The sequence below is a fragment of the Stegostoma tigrinum genome, chromosome 13 (assembly GCF_030684315.1).
Source record: "Stegostoma tigrinum isolate sSteTig4 chromosome 13, sSteTig4.hap1, whole genome shotgun sequence".
In the NCBI taxonomy this organism is placed as follows: domain Eukaryota; kingdom Metazoa; phylum Chordata; class Chondrichthyes; order Orectolobiformes; family Stegostomatidae; genus Stegostoma; species Stegostoma tigrinum.
In genome coordinates this window covers 36,234,279-36,259,545 of record NC_081366.1, presented here as the reverse complement: position 1 = coordinate 36,259,545, position 25,267 = coordinate 36,234,279, and the positions used below count along the sequence as shown (strand labels likewise).

Genomic DNA, 25,267 nt, shown 5'->3' with positions numbered 1-25,267 from the left:
TTGACTATTTTCAAAGCATTGCATTAAAATTCTCATGTTTGCTTTCATGACCATGTCCCACCCTAATTCAACATTGTCATTACTTCCAGGCATGTCACTTCTTTGCGTACATTCCTTTATCATTGGTTTGCATGAGGATGTAATTACAATGTAATATGATCACAAAGACTTCTTGTTATGAATGCTGAAATAGATATTATCATAAAGTTGATAAACAATTAAAACTTAGAAATAAAGTTTTGAGTGTGTGTGGATTGAAGGTCTTCAGTCTGGTTTGATCCTTATGTCCATTCCAGATAGTGTACACTTTATGCTGTTGTTGCCACCTCTTCTATCATTGTCTCCCTTTCTGGGAAGGGATGGGAGACAAAGTTGTTATGGTGTTGTGTCTCATATGGAATTTAATCTGGTTACCAACCAGATTTAAGTTTTGAAAACTAACAATTTAAACTACTAATACTTAATCCACAAAGAAATGTTTCAGAGGAGTAGGGTACAAAGGTCAGGAGTTCTGTTTCATACATGCTGTGACCTTCTTATGGACTTGATGTGCTGCCTTTGTACGTTGTACACAAGACGATTTGGGCATTGTTACTTTAAACTTTATTTTTAAGCAGTATTCAGCAAACTGTTGTTTATGGAAAATTATTTAACATGCCTGATTACCTAGTGTGTTTCTAATCGTCCTCATTGTACATTCTGTGCTCTTGCACTGCTACCATCACATTTATGCTCAAATTGAAGCTGAAATTAGCTAAGCATATTTTAATTCTGTGGAATACTCCAAGACCCTTGCAGTCCCTGCTTCCAGTTGAAAAATGGTAGTTTCTACTATGAATAATAAATCATCAGATGAACATGAAGTTCTTAATAACTTTACCTTGCCATCTATACAAGTAAAATGAATATATTGGACTGGATTTTCTGAGAAATGGCAATCGCAGATTGCTAGTGCACTCTGACTTTTAGCTGTTAAGACAGACCACTTCCATTTTTGACAGGTGATTCTGATCATGGCTCCTTCAGAAAGTGGAGTGTACCTTATACATTCAGTTGTATCCTCCTACTGCAAGATGTTTGGGGAAGGCAAACACTCCAAACTATGCCCCTGTTTTCACAGTCGTAATCACCATATTCTGTGACTTTTTAAAAAAATTCCAGTAGCACAGACTGAGGCTGTTTTCGTTAGAGAAGGTTAAGAGGTGACTTAATAGAGACATACAAGAGGGTTAGATAAAGTGGATAGTGAGGGCGTTTTTCCTCAGATGGTGATGGCTAGTACAAGGTGACATATCTATCACAAGGGGACATATCTATCACTCCTCAATTTAAAGCTATAAGTATAGGACAAATGTCAGAGGTAGGTTCTTTACTCAGTAGTGCCTACAACAGTAGTAGACTCGCCAACTTTAAGGGCATCTAAATGGTCATCGGATAAACATGGATGATAATGGAATAGTGTAGGTTAGATGGGCATCAGATTGGTTTCACAAGTCGGCGCAACATCGAGGGCCAAAGGGCCTGTACTGCGCTGTAATGTTCTATGTTCCTATGAAAGAGTAATTATGTAAAATGTGTGAGGTGCCAGGTAAATTTTGGAGTAGCTAGGGTAGATTGAGGTGCATATTTGGTACAGAGGAGTTTTGGCAGTGTGGTATAGAAGATCCACTGGCCAGGGATAGTGTTTTGTCAGGCAAGTGGAGTCAAGAGGATTGGTAGGTGTTGGGTCCTTGGGGAGATGGAGAATGGCGCATGAGGGGAGGGGGGGTGGTGGTGGTGGTGGTGTTGGCTTTGGCTTTGGCTTTAAGTTGTGAACACAGGGGTGGAGGCGTTAAGATTTTGGGATCAACTTAATCATTATCCAGGTGTCTAATCTGCAAATGTATCTTGGGTAATTATTTGCGGCAAAATTCTCAAGTCTGATTTAAATGGATTCATTTGGGGGTTTCAGGCATAGGAGAATTGTACATCAGAATATTCAATTTCCTGGAAAATTTGCTCAGTCTGCTCCTTTGGGAATTCCACAGGATCCTGTCATGCAACTCCCATCTGTTCTGCAGGAACAATGTCTGACATTCGAAATTCAGGTCCTAGTTCTTTCCACAGGAGCAGTGGACTACATTGAAGACAAAGGGACAGAGTTTCCACTTCACCTTTGGCACAATTCATGCGATCAGTGCCTCTGTACAAAGATTTGTGTAAATTTTGTTGAGTTTAGTGCAAATAGATGTTTTGTGATCTTTTTGCTAGTTTTAGAATGTCATCCTTGTAGACTGTCCTTTCCACAAAACTGCACACACTTCCACAATGAATTAATCATTGAGTTTCTGCTAATTTTAGTACTTTATTTAAAAACAGTTTATAACTACAATTTTGACAGGTTCTTCTGGTTGCAGGCATACACAGGCACGTTTTGAAAACATTTGAATGATTTTTCTTAACTAAGTAATTGTTAATCAGTGGTTTGTTTATGAAAGGATTCTCTTTACACTAACTTTAGAGTTTGATAAAAGCCCTTTTTTGTATAAATGACCCTCTTAAACTGCCTGCTTGTATTTTGCATTTGATTGTATGCAGTGAATCTGAGTGTAAACTCTAGAGGGAAAATAAACACTGCTCAAAATCGTTGCAATTTTTGACACTGTCTGGATCACTAAATGTGCCCAAAGTCGAAACTGTACGCCACAATTAAAATGTTATTTTGTGTCTGTATCTCTGAGTAAATTTTTATGTATTTGAACCAGGTATATATTTTTAAGTTTCTTAATTTCTTATTAAGAAGGCAGGCTGGCTGGCATATTCATCTGTTATTGAAGTTGTATTTGAGCATATCTTTTCATGTAGCATTGTAAAATTAATTGCAGATTTTAAGTTTTGAATTTTTGATTTTGTTTTAGGCCAGAACTGCTTGAACAACTCTGGAAAGCAAGAGATGACAGAAAGAAATTACGTAAGACACTGCGTGAGTTTGAAGAAAAATTTTATAAAAAAAATGGAAGGTTTGTTCATGTTCTTTCACTTTTTTAATTGTAAGACCACGCGTTGAGAAAAGACTCCTTTATTCATCTCTCTCTTCTCCCGAGTCAACCTTTTCTTCCTCACTGTCTCCTCCTCCTTTTCTCTCCACTCCCCCGCCTCCATATCCTCTCATTCACTCCTTATTCCTCACCCTTGTCCTGACTATAGCACAGCATGGATTTGAATATGGTGGATAGTCCATGTGCTGTATTAGCACTCACTTTTTAGTGTTCAATTGGTTTCCAATATATGTTTCAGTATAAAATGACTTTTAGCTCATTAATTTGCAACATGCCGCTCACTTCAGTGTGCAATATAAATTTGGACCAGCCGTACAGATAAAGTAAGATTTTATACATAAACAAGTTTGTTATCTGAATGAATGTTTTATAACATGTTTATGCTCAGATAGTTGGAATCTAGTTTAATTTATGGCCACAAATTGTAAATCAATTGTTACTAGTAAACTTGGAATATAAATTACAATTGAATCTTATTTTCTTGAATATTCCAGGAACGTACAAAAAGAAGATCGTACTCCAATGATTGAAGAGTACAGAGAATATAAACGGATAAAAGCCAGAGTCAGGCTTTTGGAAGTTCTTATTAGCAAGCACGATACAGCAAAATCACTTTAAGTTGGTTTGATGTTCATCAGTACTATCTTTATCACGAGCAATGCACGCTTTATCAATGGAACTGGTGCTTACCTCTTTTGTAACTTAACCCTTGCCTAAAGCCAATTTGTGCACTTACTCTGGTGCTTTTTACATGGTAATGAGCAAAGGGTATTGTTGCATCTCAAGCTATGAACAGTAGATGGCTCCAGAGTAACTAAACCTATACTGACTAATGCTTTGTAAGGTTGATACATCTTGTTCTGGAAATGACAATAATAATATTTACTGTGGGTACTTAAATTTTTTTAAATTATCTGTTAATGAAAATGTAGAATACTGAACCATTTACCTGTCCATAATCCATCAAGACATTATAAACTGCAGACTGATAGATATGTCATTTCCATCTGTGCTTGCTGTATGAAAAAGCTAGAAAATGTTTAATGATTCTTTTTCAGTTCCAGAACCAAATTTTCAGTTTGGGCTTCAGTTTTCTAAAGCATTTGTCATAAAGTTGCTACTCTATTCAGAGTAGAAAAGCAAAGTAGTGATTTTTCAGTAGATTTCCTCTTAAACCATCGAAGTGGGCAGAGTCTGAGCCAGAAAGTTGTTGTATTACACTTGCTGTATATAATAGATTGAAGTTGTTTGTTACTGTAGTTTGCTGTCCACAATGGTACAGAAAGCACTAATATACTGTAAATGTTTACTAAATTGCTGTTACTTTTACTAAGTGTATTAACATTCAGATTTGTTCTGCGAAGTGAAATATTTGGCAGCATTTGATTTATGAATGTTCTAATGCAAAATACCTGCTTTCAGTATAACTTCCTGTGCCACTTTTTTTCATGCTGAAGACTGTTCTATAGAAGGACAAAGTGTAAAGTTTATTGTGCAGTGATCTTGTTTTTTTCTTAAACACTTTTGGAAACAATATGAAAATTTTTTGAGTCTCCTTGTCATTCGAAGAAATAAGATGGGTGTTGCTTTATAATACTATTTGTAACTGTGATATCATTGCATGCATCTACTGTATGTGTAATTTAAGCAGCTTTTTTTTGCATGATTTTAATAAGTAATACTTGCAAAATCTCTGAATGTAAACAGCACAAGGGCCCTTTATTGAAAGCAGAAATTTAATCTCGACTATGGTGCATCTTAGTTTGAAAATATCCATTTGAGAGATATTGTGTACATTTTTGTACATGATTAGGTTTCGTCTTTTGTGTAACAAAAACAGCAAAATGGTTAGGCACTGTAGTATGTCAAATATTCACTGTTTGAAAAATTACAATATTACTGCATTTAAATATGAAGACTTTAATAAATGCATGGTCTCAGCACTTTCAGGTGTTTTCTTGTGTGCATCTATGTACGTTTGATAGCAATGTATCTTTTCCACATTTCAGTTTTAATCTGATATTTTTAAACCTGTTTACAATCTGTATATTTTACAATGTTGACATTTTTAAACCAGTCTTATCCACACTTGGTTCACAGTTAGAAATTGCTTAAGAATTTAAGGTTGAATTCAATTTTACCAGAGTAAATAGAAAAAAAATCACAAAAACAATGACATTTAAAATTTGATATCTGGAACAACATTCTAATATGTATTAGATGTTTAAATCAGTTTATTGCTTTGGAATAAACAAATTTCATGTAACAAAACCTGAGATGGCTAAAACTTTGTCACGTGCCATCGTTTTTGCCACCCTGGAACTTTTGGTTTCATGTTACGATGAACTGTAGGATTTACCACAGTGCGTGTTACATGTCAATTATTTATTTTTGCAGTTTAATATATCAACTAGTTTTCCTAATATATATGCTGTGTCATTTACTTTTACTTTTAATAAAGTGTTTCCCATATTAGTCTGGCATTTATTTGAATGGATTCACAGTTTGTTAGAAAACCATAACAATAGTTGCACATCCAATTATAGCATATCCCAGCAACGTTTGTCTTAATGGCATGACATGAAAATATATTTTTGCCAGTGTGCTGTGCCATTGATCATAGACTGGATGTTACCATATTAATGAAAGCTAGGTAACGCAGATTTTATTTTACTGGAAATATTTTCTTTATTCATGTAGTTTAGTTTGTCAGTGATTTCTGAATGAAGCAGCATGCACAAAGCATTCAGGGTAATTATCAAAAATTTCTAAAATGCAGTTTGCTTATCATATTTCTGGCTGAAATGTGATTCATCACGAGTGAAGTGCCTTAGTGTGATTTGGAACATATTGACTACACTCAGCATCAAAATCTACAATCACGCCTGAATTCCTAGTTGCCCTGAGCCATGCTTGTCATTATTCAATGTATCAAATAAAATTTCTGCAATGTAAATAGTGACTCCTCATTTCTGCATGTTCTATTCTGCACTGCATTTGGGAAAATAAAGATAAGGTGAGAAAGTGAAGATATTATAGAGATCCATTCATCATAATATTCAAGGGTGTGTAATGCACTCCTGTTCCTTTTTTGTTTTGACCAGAAACTAAAATTACCAGATGAATGAGCACGGAAGGCTATTGTGAGGGGTGATCAACTAGTTACATAGCAAATACATGCCTGATGTTATCTTTTGCGAAATGGCTGCTGCTATTTGGGTATCTCTAAATAAATCTGTCATTGACTTGAAAATCAGCTAAATTGGAATCTGCCATATATGAATCAAGTAAGTTCTTGGTGAGATGTTGTGAAAAATAACTATTGGATTGAGATAATAGGTGTAGGTGTTCCCTGCTGTATATCTTCTCTTTTCAGCAGTTCCTAGGATGGATTTTTAGTTTTTCTATTCCTTTTGTCTCTTGATTGATCATCCCCCACCCCATTTAAATCAAACCAAAATTGTGCCTATTGCTATATGCATGATTTTTTAAATAAGCCCAATTTTTGTGTTAGATGTTTGGCTTGATGAGTGAATTTAGATTGCGAGGGTTGTATAGAAATTATTGACAGTAAAATTAAAGATCAAACTTCAATTAATGGCTCTTGTAGCCAATGAAACTTCTACACCCTAGAGGTTAGTGTCAGCAGGAATCTAAGTAAGTAACTTGTATTTGTACAAAGTTAATGTTAACAAAAGCATTCTAGAGACTGAGTTGGGAGAGATTGAGAGACCGGGAGATGGCAGACTCTGCTAGTGGATGAGGAGAAACAACTACATCTGGGTAAGACTAAGTGTTCTGTGATTGAAGAAGATATTAACACATTAACCTATGACCTATCCCTTAATGCTTTGTATGAAGCCAGATTGGAATTTGGCTAATGAGCTTTTTGTATGACCAAAATGTGGTAAAGAAATGCTAAGTATTTATGTCTTAGTGGTATAATGCACTTACTGCGTCACTTGAATAAAATGATCATGATCCTGTACTTGGTCTCCAGTGGTTGATTATAAATTATTTATTGACTGGGCAGAGTGCTAACAGCACCAAAAAAACTCAGCAGATTGACTTGGTCATCTTTAATGACAAACAAGTTTTGAGCTTTATTAACTTGGGAAAAATTACCCATGGTTGCCAGTTTTAATCAGTTAAAATAAATGTATTTACCAGCTCAGTTAACTGGAAATTAATTTAAAGTTAATTGTTAATTATTGGAATCCAGTTAGTGCATACATCTGCAAGGCTAGGGAAAAGGTCACTGTGGTGGTGCTCTTATTTAAGGTAATACTTTTTTAAAAAAAACCTTGGTTTGCCTTGTTTGCTTTCACAATATGTGCAAGGTTAACATTTATTGTCCACCACTATTTGGCCATGGGAAGGAAGTGCTGGACTTTCTTGAATTCCTGCAGAGTGACAAAAGTGCGTCGACAGTGCTGTTAGACATAAAGCTGTGATAACGTGCTTGTGTGACAATGAAAAGATAGCAAATCAGGATAGTGTGTGACTTGGTGGAAACATTTTGCCTTTTTGCAGGGCAATGACAGCAGTTAGTGTTTGGGAGATGCTGTAGTGCATCCTGTAGGTTGTGTACCTGATTCACTAATGAAAAAGGGTTGGGTGTTTGGGTTAATGAAGTGTGACAAGTGGACTAATCTCAAATGATAGAATCTCTTGAACTGCATTCAATCACCTGGGCAAATAGTGTACTAAAGACCTTCAAAAGTGAAGGTGAGCTATTTACAACAGAATTGTCACCCTTTAACCTGTTCTAGCAACTGGGCTGTTGAGTTTCTGGTCATGATGAGGCCCAGGATGATGATGTTGGAGGAAACTAATGCTTTCTGCAGTTATACAAGAGCACAACATATAGGAAGGGGGTAGGCCACTTGGTCTTTCAAACTTGCACAGCCACACACCTTGGCAGACTATTCACCTATCCTTCAATTCCCATGGTATTTTTTAAAAAATCTGTTGATCCCTGTCTCAAATGTATTCAAACAAGGCTCTCTGGGACAGCAAGTTCTGAAGCTTTTATAGAATTCCTACAGTCCATGTACAGATCTACAGCCCATCAAGTCTGCACTAACCTCTGAACAGGAACCTAACCACACATTAAATATGTACCACACCCCTGGCCTACACATCTCTGGACACTTCGTAATTTAGCATAGCCAATCCACTTAACCAGCATACCTTTGGACTGTGAGAGGAAACCAGAGAATGTGCAAACTGCACACAGTTGCCAAAGTTGGAATTTAACCTGGGTTTATTGCACTGTCAGACTGCAGTACTAACCACTGTGCCAATATGCTGCTCACAATTTTTCTTAATCGTTGTCCTAAAAGAGCTATCATGACATTGAGCCCTAGACTCCTCAGCTAAGCGAAACATCATTACTGCATCTACCCTGTTAGCTTGAATAATGTTTTGATAAAGTCAGTTTGTTTTCTATAGGAAACTTGGTCTAATTTATTTTACCCTTTTTCCCCAGACTAAACCCCTCATTCCAGACATTGATCTAATGAACTCCCTGTCGGGCATGTCTACATTTCCTTGAGTAAATACATAAGTTGTGTATTGCCACTTCCAGGTGGGGCCTCACCAAGATTCCATATGACTATTGTGTGACTTCTTTCCACTTGTTATTCAACATCCTCTTGTGTTTAAAAACTTACCATATCACTTGTTTTTCTTGCTTGTTGTGATTTGTGTGCAGGGACATACAAATTCCTCTGTCAACTTTTCCCACCTTTGGGAGGAAAAAGAGGTTGTGCTTTTCTGTTTTTCCTTCTGAATTGGACAACTCCATGATTATAATCCACCTGCTGTTTTCTTACTCTTTCACTTAATCTGTGTTGAGTCCTTTTTGAATTCCCCTAACAACTTTCTCAGCTATCTCTGTATCGTTAGCAAACTTAAATTTTTACTTGATTCCCCCCCACCCCCACCAACCAAACAAGGTCATTGATGCAAGTTGTAAATAGTTGAGGCCCAAGCAACAAAGCTTGTGGTACCACGCTACATATTGCTTGCCAGTCTGAAAACTCATTCCTTCCAATAAACCAGGGCTCAATTCATATAAATATATCCTCTCCAACCCCAACAATCCTTAATTTTGTGCAATAATCTTTTCTGTGCATCTGATTGAATGCTTTTTGGAAATTCTGAATATAATGCCCACCTACTCTAACCTATACACTTAATTTAAAAAAAATTCTGAGATTTGTCAAGCACACTTTGCTCTTCATAAATTTGTTCACTCTGCCTAATCCTTATTTTGTATGCCCTGTTACCACATCCCTAACAATAGAATCCAGCAGCCACAGCCAACTTCCTGTTGAAGGCTTGTCGTCCTTTTTTTCCCCCTCCCTTCACTTTTTTGAATGGAATTATTTATATTTGCTCCTTTCTGGTTAGCTGCCTAGAATCTATGGAATTCTCAAAACTACTTCATCCAACCATGGGACATGATAGTTTTTCAGTTTGTTGGGAGTGCAGGAAACAATTCATAAACCTGAAACGGTAAGACCCAAGGTAACCCAGTATTGGGCCTAAAGTTTGCAGGCAGCACAATTGGAGAACAGGACACTACTTGTGTCAAGATAATAAAATGTGAGGCTGGATGAACACAGCAGGCCAAGCAGTGTCACACTGGCCCTCAGTTGTGTGGAAGGAGAGGCTGAGTTAGCAGAAAGGAGCAGCAAGAATATAGAAATATGGTGATCTGGGATTGGGGAAGAGGTTACACAGACAAAGAACCTGTTAAAACCAGATTTGGGGTGATGTCCACAATCTGAACATGTTTGTGATCTGTGAAGTATACCCTTCCACCCTGCTGTATGTAGATTTTTTTCTTTTAAACAAAAGTGCCTTGTTAGTTGCCATGTGCCCAATTTGGCCTGAGGTACAATCTGACCTTCTAGTGTGCGGGTGGCCTCTTATTTGAAACTAAGTGGATTGATTGTATGTCTGTCGTGGGAAATGACATTAACTCTATGACCACTACTAAGATAGTGGATAGCACCAGTCTTTACCACAAATTTCTAATTTATAACAAACTTCCTGTACATCAGCATTTAGTGTCTCAAAATTGGAAAAACTGCAACTGAATATCCCTGTCTAATAATTTGGAAAATATTCGTTATTACCAGTTTGCTTAAGTTAAAATGATGGTGAGCTGGTATTTTCATTCGTTTATTTTATCCAAATATATAACTATTGCAGATCCGTAAGTCACTTTACAGATTTCCTTTTGAATTTAGTTATTTTATTCCTCCTACGGTGTTCCCTGACACATTTCCTACTTTTAAACTCTAACTCTAGATTGCCACCTTTGGATACTTTACTACAATCTGTCTACTGACCTAATGACTTAGGATTCTGCAGCACATGGTAAAATCTGGAATCTGTTAGCTTCAATATTTGTATTTGAAAGTGAGATTTTCAGACTTCAGTAAACGAAAAAATATAACATGGATACCATAAGCAATGTTTTTATTTGCATCACATTCTTGTTAATACATTTTAAGCTCTAAATGTATTAAGACATTCATTAAATCGGGTTTGTTACTAATGGCTGTTCTCAAATGGCTAATCCAGTGCTTCCAAAAGTAGGACCCTTGCAGTTATAGTATTTTCATTCAAAGCAGTCCTTTCATTTTTCTTGTTGAGTTAAGCATTCAGTTATGATACTACATTTCTTCTAAATTTTTCTTCCATTTCTTCAAAATGTCTTCTTCTAATTCAGTCTACAGAATCAGATGAAATGGCTTAACTGCTTTGATTACACAGTTGTTGAACAAAAGAACCTGCCTCTTGACATTAAAGGAATTGTATTATTTGCACATCAAATTATATCATCATAGTTTGATGTATTATGAAAAGATTAATAACTCTCTGGGTATTGATTTTTAAAAATTCATTTCAAAGTTTCACTCTATTCATTAATTCGTGTCTGGCTCATTTGTGAAAGGAATGAATCTCATGTGATTCCTTGGGCCAGTAGAGTCTTAACTTTTTAAAAAAAAGTCATTCACATGATATCGGCATCTCTGGCTAGGCCAGCATTTATTGCTCATCCCTAATTGTCCTGAAGGCAGGTAAGAGTCAAGAGTCAACGACATTGCTGAGAGTCTGCAATCACATGCAGGACAGACCAAGTAAGGATGGCAGTTTCCTTCCCTAAAGGAAATTAGTGAACCAGATATATTTTTGCAACAATCAGTAATGGATTCATAATAATCATTAAACTCTTTAATTCTACCTGTGTCTCTAGATTAACAATTCAATGATAATACCCCTAGGCCATTGCCTCCCCTTGCTAAATTATCTAGGAAGACCTGAAAAATACAATGATTGAAATGCATTAGATTATGCGTTCTAAAATATTTAGCAGTTCCTGCATTAGCCCCAGAAGAAATGTATGTATACGTGAGGATCTTGCACTGCATTGCCCCTCATATCAGTACTCTGTCCTTCATTTATAGCAAACTGCATGATCCCTCATCGACAGCTGTCACTTTTTTTAATTGCAGTGGTTTACTCCTGCAAAGAAAATGTTCCTTTGTGCATTTCCTTCAAAATTTGCATGTCATAATTAACAGCCATTGTGAATAGTGTGTTCACTTTTCTGGCATCACCAAACTTTCGTGTATCAAAGTGTTCAGTCTTATGTTAGAGTCATACTCATACAGCACAAAAACAGACCTTTTGGTCTAACTCATCCATGCTGACCAAATTTCCCAACCTAAATTAGTCCCATTTGCCTGTGTTTTGGTCCATATCCCTCTAAATTGTTCCTATTAATGTACCTCTCTAAATGTCTTTTAAATGTTGTAACCATACCTGTATTTACCACTTCCTCTGGCAGTTCATTCCATATACGGATCACTCTCTCTCTCTCTATATGAAAAAGTTGCCTTCTTAGTGGCCATCTTAAATCTTTCTCCTCTCACCTTAAAATTGTGTTTCCTAGTTTTGAATTCCCCAACCCTGGGGAAAAGATATTTGTTATTCACCTTTTCTGTGGCCCTCATGATTTGATAAACCTCTATAAGGACACCCTTCAACCTCCCTTGCTCCAGTGGAAAAAAGGTCCCTGCTTATCCAGCCTCTCTCAACTCTGAACCTCCCAGTGCAGGTAATTTCTGAAACTGTTGGAAAGGATCAACAACAGAAATGCTGTTGATGGGAAACTTTTCGTGGAAAGTCAGAATTGAGGCCACATTATAGTTTTTGTCAAGTGCTCGAATGAAATGAAAAGATTACTTTCATGGTTTCAGATGAGTTTATTGAAACAATGCAGCTAATTACATCTACATTTTATAATGGTACTCTTAGTTTTGATGAACATATTTTAGTTCTTTTTTGCGTATTGTAAACTATATGCAAGCCTATTAAAACTCCTCTTGGTTTAATACATAAATTTCAAAGACTGGTATTATAATAGAATGTTATTATATAATGTCTATTTGCTATTGTTATTACAAATCTGACTAATATTAATTCATACGATCACTCAGCTCTGTGAAAGGCTGGTTGATAAATTTAAAAATATAACTGACTGTGGTTGAACAGATTTGCTTATGTGAAAACCTGTGAAATCATCATGAGGGAAAAAATGTACTTTGAAATACCACCAAACTAGAACAATGTAAACTCACCCTCTGGTATCGATGTAATTGATTTTCTGTTCTGCAAAGCTTGTTGTTTCTCAAGCTGGTCCATAATCCAAAGTATTTTAGAATTCATTTCATTCATTCTCTCCTCCAGGTGACCTGTACGCAGCAACAGGCTAAGGAAACAGTAGCATAAATATTATTATTAGATCTCATTATGTTGGCCATGTGAGATTGAATTGATTTTATAATACAGGAATTCCTGACTGGTAACATGATACTGGCTGCTGGCTAGTCAGAACCTCACCTTGCTGCTTGTGGAAAATATATAAACAATAGAATGAAATGCTCCTGACAACAAGATGGCCTTTGTTACATTGGTCGCTACATTCTTGCACACATCCCACCATAGCCCACATTGTTTGGACTTCCATAATATTCTCATCCCTTTTATGCGTTAAGATGACACCCTCCAAGACATTCAAAACTCCTCAAACTATTATCCTCATCACTCAACCCCCCCTGAAATGCATTCTCATTGCTTTACATGTAACATGTATACTCTTTATCTCACAAATAAATAACACCACCCTCTCTCAAAGCTGTGCTGGTCCAGACTTCCATTTCATCCTCTGCCAAATCTGGTGCTTTAACCAAAAACATCTTCCTTGTAGATGTGAAGAATCCCAATCTTCACTACACACAGGTACCAAATTCCCTCTGGATCCTTTCTCCTTTTCTCTCTGACTTCCTCTCTTCAGGTTTCACCATATTTTCTGACCTACTTCTCTGTGACCTTGACAGGGTGCTCTAACATTGCATTCCATTTCACACACTTCTGTTCTCACTCCTTCACCTTCATTCCAGACCGTGATGAATTTCCCCTTGCCCTCACACTCTACGCCATAACTTCCACATTCAAAGGGTCATCAACTGCCACATCCATTAGCTCCTGTCCTCCTAATATTCCTAAAAAAGAGACAAGAAGTTGAAGCCTTTTGTCTTGCATAGTTTGAGCTTCTTGTCCCTTTGTAGCAAGTTGTGTTAAACTTGTGTAGCAAGTTTAAGTTGTATTCTGCCAAACATTTATTTCAGCATTCTGCACAGACTATATCCTCTGTGACATCCTTGCTCACTTCTCAGTCATGGCCAACATCCCCCGTCCTCCTTACGCCACCTTTTCATGCAAGCTTGGGAGATGCTCTTTCTCCTTTCACAATGTCTAAGGCCACGACACTCCTTCCAAGTGGAATAGCAGTTTACTTGAATTTATTTCAATTTATTCACAGCATTTGCTGTTCACAGTGTGGCGTTCTCAGAAGTGCATATCCAGAATACCAACAGGATGACTGCTTTGTGTAGCACCGCTGTTCTTTCTGCAAGCACAACCTAAAGTGTTCGGGTGTTTGTCATTTTATTTCTTGATCTTGCTGCCACTATTTCAGTCTGGCCTTGGCCTGCTACAGAGCACAAGTGAAGTTCAATGCAAGCTTGACGAACTTTCAACTTGGCTCTTTAAGAGTCTTCTAGAATCTAAATTCAACAACTTTAGATCATAACTTTGGCTTTTATCTTGTTCATGTGCTTTTGTTTCTTCCCCTCTGACCTTTTTTTGAGTTGTGTTTCATCTTATTTCTTTGTCACTTTATGTTGTGTTCTAATGGTTTTCACACCTATTTGGACACAACCTCTGCTTCTTCATTATTTCCATTACTATTCTTTTACATCAGATCAGTATTTTGTTATTTATCCTCAGCTGCCCTCCACCTTATCACAGAACATTGTTCTTTATGCACCCACCCCCTTCCACTGGCTTAACAGCTCTAACACCTCTACTTCTTTACAGTTCTGATGAAAGGTCAATGACCAGAAATGTTAACTCTGCTTCTCTCCAGAGAGGTAATCTGACGCATTGAGGGTTCTGGCCTGTCTTTTGTTTTTATATATGATATATAACTGGAGAAATACACTGCTCAAACTTTCAAGTGAAATAAACATTCCAGAATTTGAGAAGACCTGAACACGATGAAAGGAGAAGCAAAGGGACAAGGAACTGCCTATGCAAGCCTTCCTGCTGTGGACTGGTACTCCTACAGTAGTACATCTTTGATGCATAACCCATGTTGTATTCTGTCTTAAATTCTTCTTACAAGCTCAACATGCCAATCTATTGGTGGCACTTGAATCTTGATTTATAGGTTGATTGGACAGTGCTAACTCTCTTGATAATAAAGTGTGAAGCTGGATGAACACAGCAGGCCAAGCAGCATCTCAGGAGCACAAAAGCTGACGTTTCGGGTCTAGACCTTTCATCAGAGAGGGGGATGGGGTGAGGGTTCTGGAATAAATAGGGAGAGAGGGGGAGGCGGACCGAAGATGGAGAGAAAAGAAGATAGGTGGAGAGGAGAGTATAGGTGGGGAGGTAGGGAGGGGATAGGTCAGTCCAGGGAAGACAGACAGGTCAAGGAGGTGGGATGAGGTTAGGAGGTAGGAAATGAAGGTGCGGCTTGGTGTGGGAGGAAGGGATGGGTGAGAGGAAGAACAGGTTAGGGAAGCAGAGACAGTCTAGGCTGATTTTGGGATGCAGTGGGGGGAGGGGAAGAGCTGGGCTGGTTGTGTAATGCAGTGGGGGGAGGGGATGAACTGGGCTGGTTTTGGGATGCGGTGGGGGAAGGGGAGATTTTGAAGCTGGTGAAGTCCACATTGATACCATTGGGCTGCAGGGTTCCCAAGCGGAATATGAGTTGCTGTTCCTGCAACTTTTGGGTGGCATCATTGTGGCACTGCAGGAGGCCCATGATGGTCATGTAGTGCTAACTCTTGGTTAACAAGTTTAACTCAGTGTCTCCTTTAAAGAAATAAATTTCTGATACTATTATCGATACATTATTTGAGCAATTGTTCCATCTTGCAATCCAATATTGTGTCCAGAATCTCACTTTCCCTCGTATTGCACTTACTATGGATTTTACATTACTAGTACTTTGATGTCACACACAAAAACACCTCTTCCTGTATGAACTTGTCTTATTGGACTACAAAGCTCCTGATTCATCCCCTTCAGAGCGGATACTTATATTTTGTTTCCCTTCTCTTGTGTCTTTCATCCCAAACTGCAGAGTTTCCATCAAGTCACAGCAGGTCCTGAAGGGCTTGCCTTAGTTTCACTCTCTGTCTCCTCTTCGAAGATCTCTTCACATGTCCTTTCCTATGAAATGCTGTAAATCCTTAACTCAACCTGTCTCATAGCAATAGAATAGAGACATATTTGCTGAAGACGAAATGAAGAGGAAGGCTAAGACTCATCTTTATACATAGAACATTTGAGGAATTATTTTAATCGCTGTATTGACAGATGTGTTTATTTTGCAATTAATTTTCTACGCAGCTATAATTTTATTCCCTGTGCACATTCTTATTGCATCAGTGTTTGAAATTTAGTTTAGCACTTCCTGTTCTACCACAATTTGTAGTTTCAATATATTTTCTAACTAAATCGCTTCTCATTGTTCCTCTTTCTGAATCTTGGACTATTTGAATTATAAATTGACTTAAATGATTTAATAATGTAAATATTTTCCCATTCCTTATTTATAGCTTCTGCAGGGACATTCAGATCATTATTAATTAAATAAAACTTTTTTGATTTGTAGAGTTTCCTACTTCCTCAGACTATGTTTTCGTCCTCCAGAATTCTCCCCTGTTATTTTGATTTCTAGAGAGAATCTCAACTACCTAATGAAACCGTAAGTTACATTCTAACACTCTAATCTTTTTATGATTATGATGTTGTACTACCTATAACCTAGCATGTGTATACAAACTGTTTATAAGGACTCACAATTGGTAGTCTTTAGCAGAAACCTGTTGATTTGAATTCTTCACAGGTTTGGGTCGGGCAATGGGTTCTTTTGCAGAATCAGTATAATAATATTTATTTGCAATATTTTGTCGATGCAGTATTCTCTGTTCAAAAACAAAAAGAATTGAAAAGTCTGGATTATACACTAAGATAATGGAAAATAATAGCTTGAATTATTTTCTGCATGAACAGGCAAGGTAATGAACTGCAGCTACATTTAGCAATGATATTTAACAGGGCTAACATACAATTTCCAAATGAGTGGTGAGCCTCATCAGTTAACTTGCTTGATGTAGTTGCTGGCAATGATATACTCTTTTTATACAGAATCAGCAATATTTTTATAAGTGACATCTATGAATTATACTGCACAACTTCCAGATCATGCACCTGGTATAAAAGAGAAAATTTGAATAGAGCATGCAGCATAAAACCTATAAATAGGTGTTCACGTCATTCTAGAATTGTTGATAATTCCTCACATTGTGTTAAAATTTTGACTTTTTCCTCTATTATTTCCCTTGTAAAATGTTTATAAATAATTATTAATAATTAATAATTTTCACCTTTACCCATTTGACACCCAAAATGGGGCTAAGGTGTAACAAAAATCTGAAGGACTATTCACTGGTTCTCATTGATCATATACTTGTTCTGATTTTTCAGACAGAACCAATTCAGACAGCCGGAGTGCCCACTGCAATCACCCTGGGGCCTCATTGATATGTGCAATAATGAAGGTAAGACCTCACAATGCCACTAACAGTACTTCTAACTGACCAAGTGCAGTGAAATCTGGACAGCCACTATTTTCAATGCTATTTAAAGGGGCCTCAGCTAAAAGGCAAGAAAAGTTTCATAGACATTTTCTTCAATCACAGTGTAATTTTTCCGATGTAGATTATTTTAAGGTGTTTGTTCTGAACTCTTGCAAGGTTTCTGACAATGCACTTTCCTCTTTATGGCAATTCTTTCAGCAGTTTACTGCGGCCAGAGACAGAGCAATACTGACCAAAGTTGTAAGAAGAACAGAGAGATGGGCTGAGGAGGCAACAATGTGGAAAATGGCATTTTCTCGGGATCAATGCTAATCCTTTGTTTCTCGCCATTGATAGCAAGCCTTCCAAAAGTGTCAGTCCAAGTGGGGATGCAAGCTGAAATTTTGGGGTCCCAAACTCTGAGACAGTATTGGTCAACCATGGAGCTCTGACCAAGTTATAAGAGCAGTGATCCTTCTTTTAGAGGTCCCCCACTCCACGCCCAGATCACGGAGGGGTTGGGACAATTTTCAAGTCTTAGTTCTAGGCCACAATAAAGTCTGAAAGGCCCCTGTTACGTAGAAGCAACTTAGAAGAACAAATAGAGAACTGTTTGCAATTACGTTAAGTGACGAAGCAAATTCCGCAGCTGGGAGCACAATATTCCCAAGAGTTCAAAGCGTTGGGACTGATATTTTATGCCCTTCTCCCAAACCAGCACGGAGTTAGGGCACATTTAATCAGGTGGGAATACTGCCACCTTCTTGTCTTAAGCCAATTAATTCCATGCCAGGAAAGCTTAGGGACAATCCTGCTGAAAGATATAGCCCTTACATAGGCAATTTATCCATTTTCAGGTGCCTTCCCTACATAGTGAGGACACTGGTTTGGTTTTTGCAATTAGGAAGATGAAATGGTCTGCTCATGTTACATGTTATCTAATAATTCATCCTTTTTCATTGTCAGGTATAAGGTATAGAATATGAATTCTTGACAAATTGTCTAATCTTGACTTAGAAATTTAATCATCTTTACAGCCCTCAAAATTGATTACAACCAAGTATTTATATAGCCTTTTCTGAAGAGATTATTCAAAAGAGGATTAATCTAGCATTACCTTGCTAAGTTTAAGTAAACGACAAAGAGCATAGGTATTTCATTATTCAGCATATCACAGCATGATGATAATGTATCTGCCCATTCGGATTAACTATTACCTTTACATTGTTTCCAAACCTCAAATTAAACAGGAAGCAACATGAATGATCTAATCTGATTGTTATGATCGAGGCTGGAGGAGTGCACCATCTCTGTAACCCACCACCACATAAAATCAAAGTACTTTTTCCAACTACCAAGGCGACTATTAAATATATCAGTTTTAAACAAAAAGACCTATCAACCTGTTACTTTAAAAATAAACATAATCATCAGCTTATTATCAAAACAAAACACATTCAATGAAGATGCAATAATTGGTTGACATGTTCAGACAGTAATTTGGAAATATAAGTGCTTATCCCTCGAAATATCCCCAAAATATAGACACAAATGCAAATATACTCTGTTCAGGAAAACAGGACAAAACAAGACTTCCATGCAGGGATTGATTTTTTTGAGGTAATTTTTGAAAGTAAAAGGATGGAATATTGACTTCTGGAATGTGTTGTTCTGATGTTCTGGCATGTGTGGTCAATTCAGTAATCACACAGGGTTAAACCTCTGAAAAGCTGAGCACATAGCACAGGAAAAATTCCTTGAATTTTTTTTCAATTATTCTTTCGAAAGAACAAATACGTTTCACACGGAACTCAACGAAAGGAGTTCTCTCCCATCCCACCAACACCACCACCTCCTCCTCCTCCCCACCCCCCCACAGAAATTAGAAAGATCAGCTAGGGCTTAAAGTTTTCCCTCCAACTCATCCTGACCTTGACTCCCTCCAAACCAGATAAAATAAATAACTTTCCCAACCAGTCACTGTCCAAAACAGCAGGGTTTTACACCTACGTGAACAGTTATCAGTCATGTGATTTACAAAAAATGTTGTCTGAAAAAAATTCAATTCCATCATCAGCTTTCAAATACTTCTTTTAAAGCAACCACTCCATGTATATTCATAAAACCTAAACTAAATCTATTTTACACAATCCTTCAACATGTAAGATCTCTCAGAAATACTGGAATATAAAGCAGCTTTATAACATAAATCTCACCAATTTAGATTCTGTAAGTTCATCCTCTTCATCCCTATAATCATTAATGAAGAATAATTTGTCTTTTATATTAGCTTTTTATTCACTACTTTCATATTTGTGCATATTAAATAAATACTTCATAATTATGACATAGACACTTATTGTAACATTTTCACCAAGAAATCGTTAACATTTTGAAACCATTTTACCTCATAAAATAGCCATAACAGTATTTCTTTGCGGTTAGTTTTTTTTTGTACCTCTATTGTCTATAAATTATTTGCAATTTATCAGGCATTGAACAGCTTCCAAACATCAAAATAACACTCTGAGCTGACGACTAGCAAATGCAAAATTTTGGGTCAAAGATGAAGCCTTCTCATTCTAGAACTTAATCTTGAGTAGCACCAGACTTCCATAAACATGCTCAATGTTAATGAGTGAACTTCATCGTAGCTGTCTTTTGACACTGATTGTCAAGAGGCTGAACAATGCTGGGAGCTGTTTGAGCCAAACCAGTTCTCACATACACATCCAAGTGGCTTCACTAGATGGCTCTGTCACAACCTTTAGCATTGTCCTTGCTAGCTCGACCATATGGGCAGCTCAGCACTGCTAAGATCTAATCTAGTACATCTGTGCAATATAATCACTGTGCCGCGAACTATATCTCACCACAATCAGATGTTTCAAAGTTCTGTTGTTAATAGTTGTTCGGTGGGAGCCACTCCATGAGCATACAACATGATTTGGTATCCAAAGAAATTATAACTAATTTACTTTTTGTGGCAATTTTTATGCGTAAATTAGGAACAAAAACAGAAGTTGCTGGAAAAGCTCAGCAGGTTTGGCAGCCTCTGTGAAGAAAAATCGGAGTTAATGTTTCGGGTCTGGTGACCTTTCCTCAAAACTGTAGTCAATAAATTATTTGTAGGTCTTCTACTTGCAGCTTCAATCGTTACGGTCAACCTGCCTTTAAAATATAAAGGAGATTATAGCAATAACTATCATTATGGCTACTACAGCACCAATGATTCCTGCACGAACCATAGGCACTACAGTGTGGCGGCAGGCCATTGAGCCCATTGAGTCCACAATGACCCTCTGAAGAGCATCCCAGCCAGACATATGACCCTACCCTATCCCTATAACCCTGCATTTCCCATGGCTAATCCACCTAACCTACACATCGCTGGTCACTATGGGCAATTTAGCACAGCCAATGCACCTAACCTGCACATCTTCAGACTGTGGGAGGAAACTCGAATACCCAGAGGAAACACACACAGCCACAGGGTGAATGTGCAAACTCCACACAGACAGTCATCCCAGGGTGGAATTGAACCTGGGTCCCTAGTGCTGTGGGACAGCAGTTCTAGCCACTGAGCCACCATGTCGCCTCCATGATGCCAACATCTGCGGAGGCAACCATTCCTTCCATGATTTCTGCACAGCATCGACGCCATGCACCAGAACCCCACAAAAGTTAGTTGTAGTAGCATTTTAGAGACACCCAAGCAGGAATGAGACCACACTCTGTAATTGCTGGAGCTCTGGAAAAATTGTGCTTTTAATGACTGACTCCTAATACCCCTCCAAAAAAATTCCCCTGCTGGGTGTTCAAGATCTAGAATGGGCTTTGAGACAATAGCATTCTCCGTTAGAAGCAACAGCACACTTGAGCCAAGTTGACAATTCACCTGATGATTATTCATGAAAAGCAGCAGGTAATAAAACATCTGTTGACTAATTTCAATGCTGCGTCTTTTCGGTTATATCTCACTTTCAGCCGTATGAGCTGTTAAAGAGAACCCAAAGGTCCGAGCTTAACTCTCAATAGAATTCAGGTAAAGAGAGGTAGCCCCCGTTATCTACTCAGTGCAATGCTGGACAACTTTACAGGTTGGCATCAGTTTCACATTCTAATGATTGTAACAAGGTCAGCCAGGTAGACCTCATGAAATAAACTTAATATGTTAATCTGGACAATCAGGGAGCCCTGGCTGACAGATATAAACAGACTCTGTTGCTTCTGAGAGGTGGCTGTGAGGAAGCTGGATGACTGTCGAGGACTCGCCCCATGTAAATAAAGGGCAACGGGATACCGGCCTGTGTGGAGTTATCACACACATTAGATAGCACAGTGTGCAGCTGGAGGACCTTCTGGAGAAAGGTCCTGACCTGAAACGTCAACTTTCCTGCTCCTCTAATGCTGTCTGGCCCTCTGTGCTCCTCCAACTCCACACTGTATTATCTCTGACTCCAGCATCGGTAGTTCTTACCATTTCTATTTCACACATTAGTTTTATTTGCAAAACCAATGCTAAATTATGACTCAGGCAGTTCCTTGAAGTAGCTGTGATTTCACTGAGTGGGTGAAGAAAATCCAGCAGAGTTACAGCGCTAGAGTTGAAGTCACGCTGTGGAAACTCCTGGCCGTACATGCCGTTGACGTTTCCATCTGTTTAAGTCTACAAAAAATGACATTGTAGCTGGATCATAAGGTAGTAACAATAAAATGCAGAATTTGGATCGTACTTTTCAAAATCATCCTCTGGAGCTTTCTGAGTTTCCTCGTCACCCTTGTAGGCAGCTGACCGGTAGGCAGGGGATGATGTTTTTTTCAAATTGAGTCTCACAAGGAAGCTACGATAGCCCTGTAATGAATAATACACATCAGTACTTGATCTATCAAAGTGACTGTCTAAACAATCTCCATTTTATTACGTCAGAAATCATCCTTCACATTTAGAACATAAAGTTTATATTTATTTTGGATTGCAAGTTCACAAGAAATGCACACTTTCTTAGTGCATCATTGTATTCCACTGACAAATATAACCTTTTTAAACCTGTTCTTTGATATGAAATGAAGACATAACCATTATTCTCCAGGAAGAGCAAATTCTTTCCAAATATAACCTGAATCTGCAGGGAATGGCAAACACTTCTTGTTGCTCTTACCCCTGTACTTTGATGTTAAAAACTGAATTTCTGGTCAGGACATCTCAATGCAGCCTGCTCAGGAATGTGGAGAATATCTGACACCAGACCCCTGCTTTGCAGTATTAGGGGATGACAAGCCACATGCCTTTTGCAGCACTACACTAGTTGCCATATTTTGCTAAGGCTTGATTTACTATCGCATCAAAAAGTTTCAGGGCATTTAAATAATTTTTTTAGTGTGCCGCTAATTAAGTATTTGTGAGGTAAGTGGATAGACTGGCAATTGGTGGTGATGGTAGGCAAGCAGGGGAATAACATGGTAGGGTGGCATGGGAGAGGGTGAGGAGAGTCACAAGGAAGGTGGCAGAGGGTCAGAAGGAGTCAGATGTTAGGAGGGGATATCCGGGGTGAGCAGTGGGCTGGTGGCGGAGTCCGTTGTGTGGTCAACTGAAGAATTGGGCAGTGTTTTAATCTTTCTAACATTTCCTGGGTAATGATCCAGGTAAGCAAATCAGAACTCTTCCAAGTCTCCGACTGGAACTTAGAGTCAGAAACATCCACGCAGGGCTGGGAACTACCAGCCAGAAATTTAAACTTTCGATGGAAAATTCCTATAGAGTCAGTGTGTTTGATCCCCTTAGGATTCCCAATGAGTAAGTTTTGGAACCCATCCAGTCTGCAATTATCCAGAGACCAAAGGATCTGGGCCATTCTGATGGTTTAAAAATGATGAAGAGATTTTTGACCATACTAAAGAAATCCACAAATCACCATTACGGTGAACTTCCTTGCTAGTTTTGCCATAATTCTGATATAAAATTGGGTCTAGATAAATCTTTGAGATGGAAAAATAGGGCAGATTCTGAGTTTATTAGCTTTCTGTCACAAAATTCCATCACTCACCCTCAACCCCGAAATCTCTCATGCCTTTTAGACCTTCACTGAATTTGTCCACTGAGTCTAAAGTGCACTCTAGCATTCTACTTCTGCATTTTAAAATCATGAATTACTAGTGGTAATTTGGATTGAAATGTCTAATCTTAGTGTCATGATTGTTTTTTCATTATTTGATGAGATTGGACATTGCTGACCAGACCAGCATTTGTTACTCCATCCCTTACAACCTTTGAGAAAGTGGTGTTTGTAGCAATTCAAGGGACAATGGTTGGATTCCCTCTTGTTAGAGATGATCATTGCCTGGTATTTGTATAGCATGATTATTACTAGTCACTTATCAGCCCAAATCTAAATGTTGTCCAGGTTTCATTATATGAGAACAAAGGTTGCTTTAGTATGAGGACTTGTGAATCGTACTCAATATCGTGCAGTCATCAGTGATCATTCCTACTTCTGACCATGAATGAAGCGAAGGTCATTGATAAAGCAACTGAAGATGTTTGAGCTGAGGACCTAACCTGAGCACCTCCTGCAGCGGTGTCCTGGAACCCAGATGATTGGCCTCCAACAACTCATCCATATACTCTTCATTTCTCTTCTTCCCTGGTTTATGTCAACAATCTCTTTGCTCATCTTTCTTTTTTCTGTCTTGATCTGGGCTCCCTCTTCACCTGTCTGCTAACTCCCATCACCACCCCCAGCATAATTAACATTCTTTTCCTAGCTGTTATCTTTACAGATGCTGCCAGATCTACTGAGTTTCTCCAGCATTTCATTTCTTGTTTGTTTCAGATCTCCAAAATCTGCAGTTTTTCGCTTTAATTTACCCAACCATATTCCTTAGTGCTCGTGTCACTCAAATTAGTTTACCCCTTGATGTTGCAGTTGGTCAAATTCTGACTTGATGACTTTTACTGCACCTCAGCTCTCTGTCCGTGTTTGTCCCAATGATCTAATGAGGTCAGGAGCTGATTGGCCCTAATATAACAGATGGAGGATTGCTGGAGTTTCATGAAGAATTTCCACGGTTCAGAACGTTTTCTTTTGCCCTAAATAGGTAGTCACTTTGAATCTCATTACTGCTGATGTGATAAGCTAACCAGAATGTTTTAAACTCTACCCATCACCTTTTACAGTATGGACTGGCGTTCCATCTTGCACCACCATGCAGCGAGAGGGGCTGTAACACATGATGGAGCAAAGGAGCATTTAAGAAGAATGCACCTCAACATATAGTACCCACCTCGTGTAGAATGTACATAATAATTTACTTACAACCATTAAAACAAACTCATATACGTGCAACATAAATAAAAATGTCAATTTTACCTGCATTCAGAATAACTGTGCACAATTAAATTCCTACCTTTCTGAACACATCATAAATGTCAAAATCTACTTCTTTTAATGTTTTGTCATCCTTGACTTCAGAATACGTGTCATTAATGATAGCCAAGAACACATTCTGTAAAGAAACAAATCAATGTTGTCATCTAAAGTGCACTAACTATATATGGGTAAGAGCAAAAATACTTTTACCTATAAAATATACCGTAGAATACATCTTACTAAGCAAAATTACAGAAACTGAACTGCAAGCAAGTGGAGATCAACTTTCAAGACTTCACTGGCAACATGGAACCTAACCATGGCAAATATGGAAAATTGGAGCTCATCCAATAGTTAATTTGAATGGCAGAAAATGTTTAAAAGGGAAAGAAAGAGGCTATGATACAGGCATCCACGATTCTCAATTAATCATTCAGGGACATGAACTTCACCGTTCTGGTTCACATTAGCATGCAGCTTACTCATGCAAGTTAAGAACTCTTGTGGATTTACTGTTGAAGCAAGTTTGCAGCAAATGTTTGTAAATGTTATTTTCCCCAACCAGCATTGTTCCGTCGACATATTAATTCTGCATACTTTATTTGATCTCTTAAGTTTTCGT

The 25,267-nt window shown here is 38.0% G+C and overlaps 2 protein-coding genes across 5 annotated transcripts in view; one reads left to right on the top strand and one right to left on the bottom strand.

The window, feature by feature from the left end:
- LOC125458118 (protein FAM13B-like) overlaps positions 1-5,513 on the top strand; it is a 118,631-nt gene extending 113,118 nt beyond the window's left edge. For 3 of the 4 annotated variants that reach the window (XM_048543025.2, XM_048543023.2, XM_048543022.2), the window contains 2 exons: positions 2,898-2,999; positions 3,533-5,513. In XM_048543025.2, coding sequence (XP_048398982.1) covers positions 2,898-2,999; positions 3,533-3,656 — 226 coding nt within the window. In that variant the 3' untranslated portion in view covers positions 3,657-5,513. The remainder of the gene's footprint in view (positions 1-2,897; positions 3,000-3,532) is intronic. The other variant, XM_048543024.2, reaches the window with a different exon arrangement.
- Positions 5,514-10,569: 5,056 nt separating this feature from the next.
- Positions 10,570-25,267, bottom strand: part of LOC125458437 (polycystin-2-like protein 2) — a 50,734-nt gene continuing 36,036 nt past the window's right edge. The window contains exons 10-15 of the mRNA XM_048543695.1: positions 24,683-24,781; positions 22,012-22,130; positions 19,492-19,525; positions 16,497-16,621; positions 12,701-12,831; positions 10,570-10,786 (exon numbers count right to left, since the gene is read on the bottom strand). Of these exons, the coding sequence (XP_048399652.1) occupies positions 10,782-10,786; positions 12,701-12,831; positions 16,497-16,621; positions 19,492-19,525; positions 22,012-22,130; positions 24,683-24,781 (513 nt within the window). The 3' untranslated portion in view covers positions 10,570-10,781. The remainder of the gene's footprint in view (positions 10,787-12,700; positions 12,832-16,496; positions 16,622-19,491; positions 19,526-22,011; positions 22,131-24,682; positions 24,782-25,267) is intronic.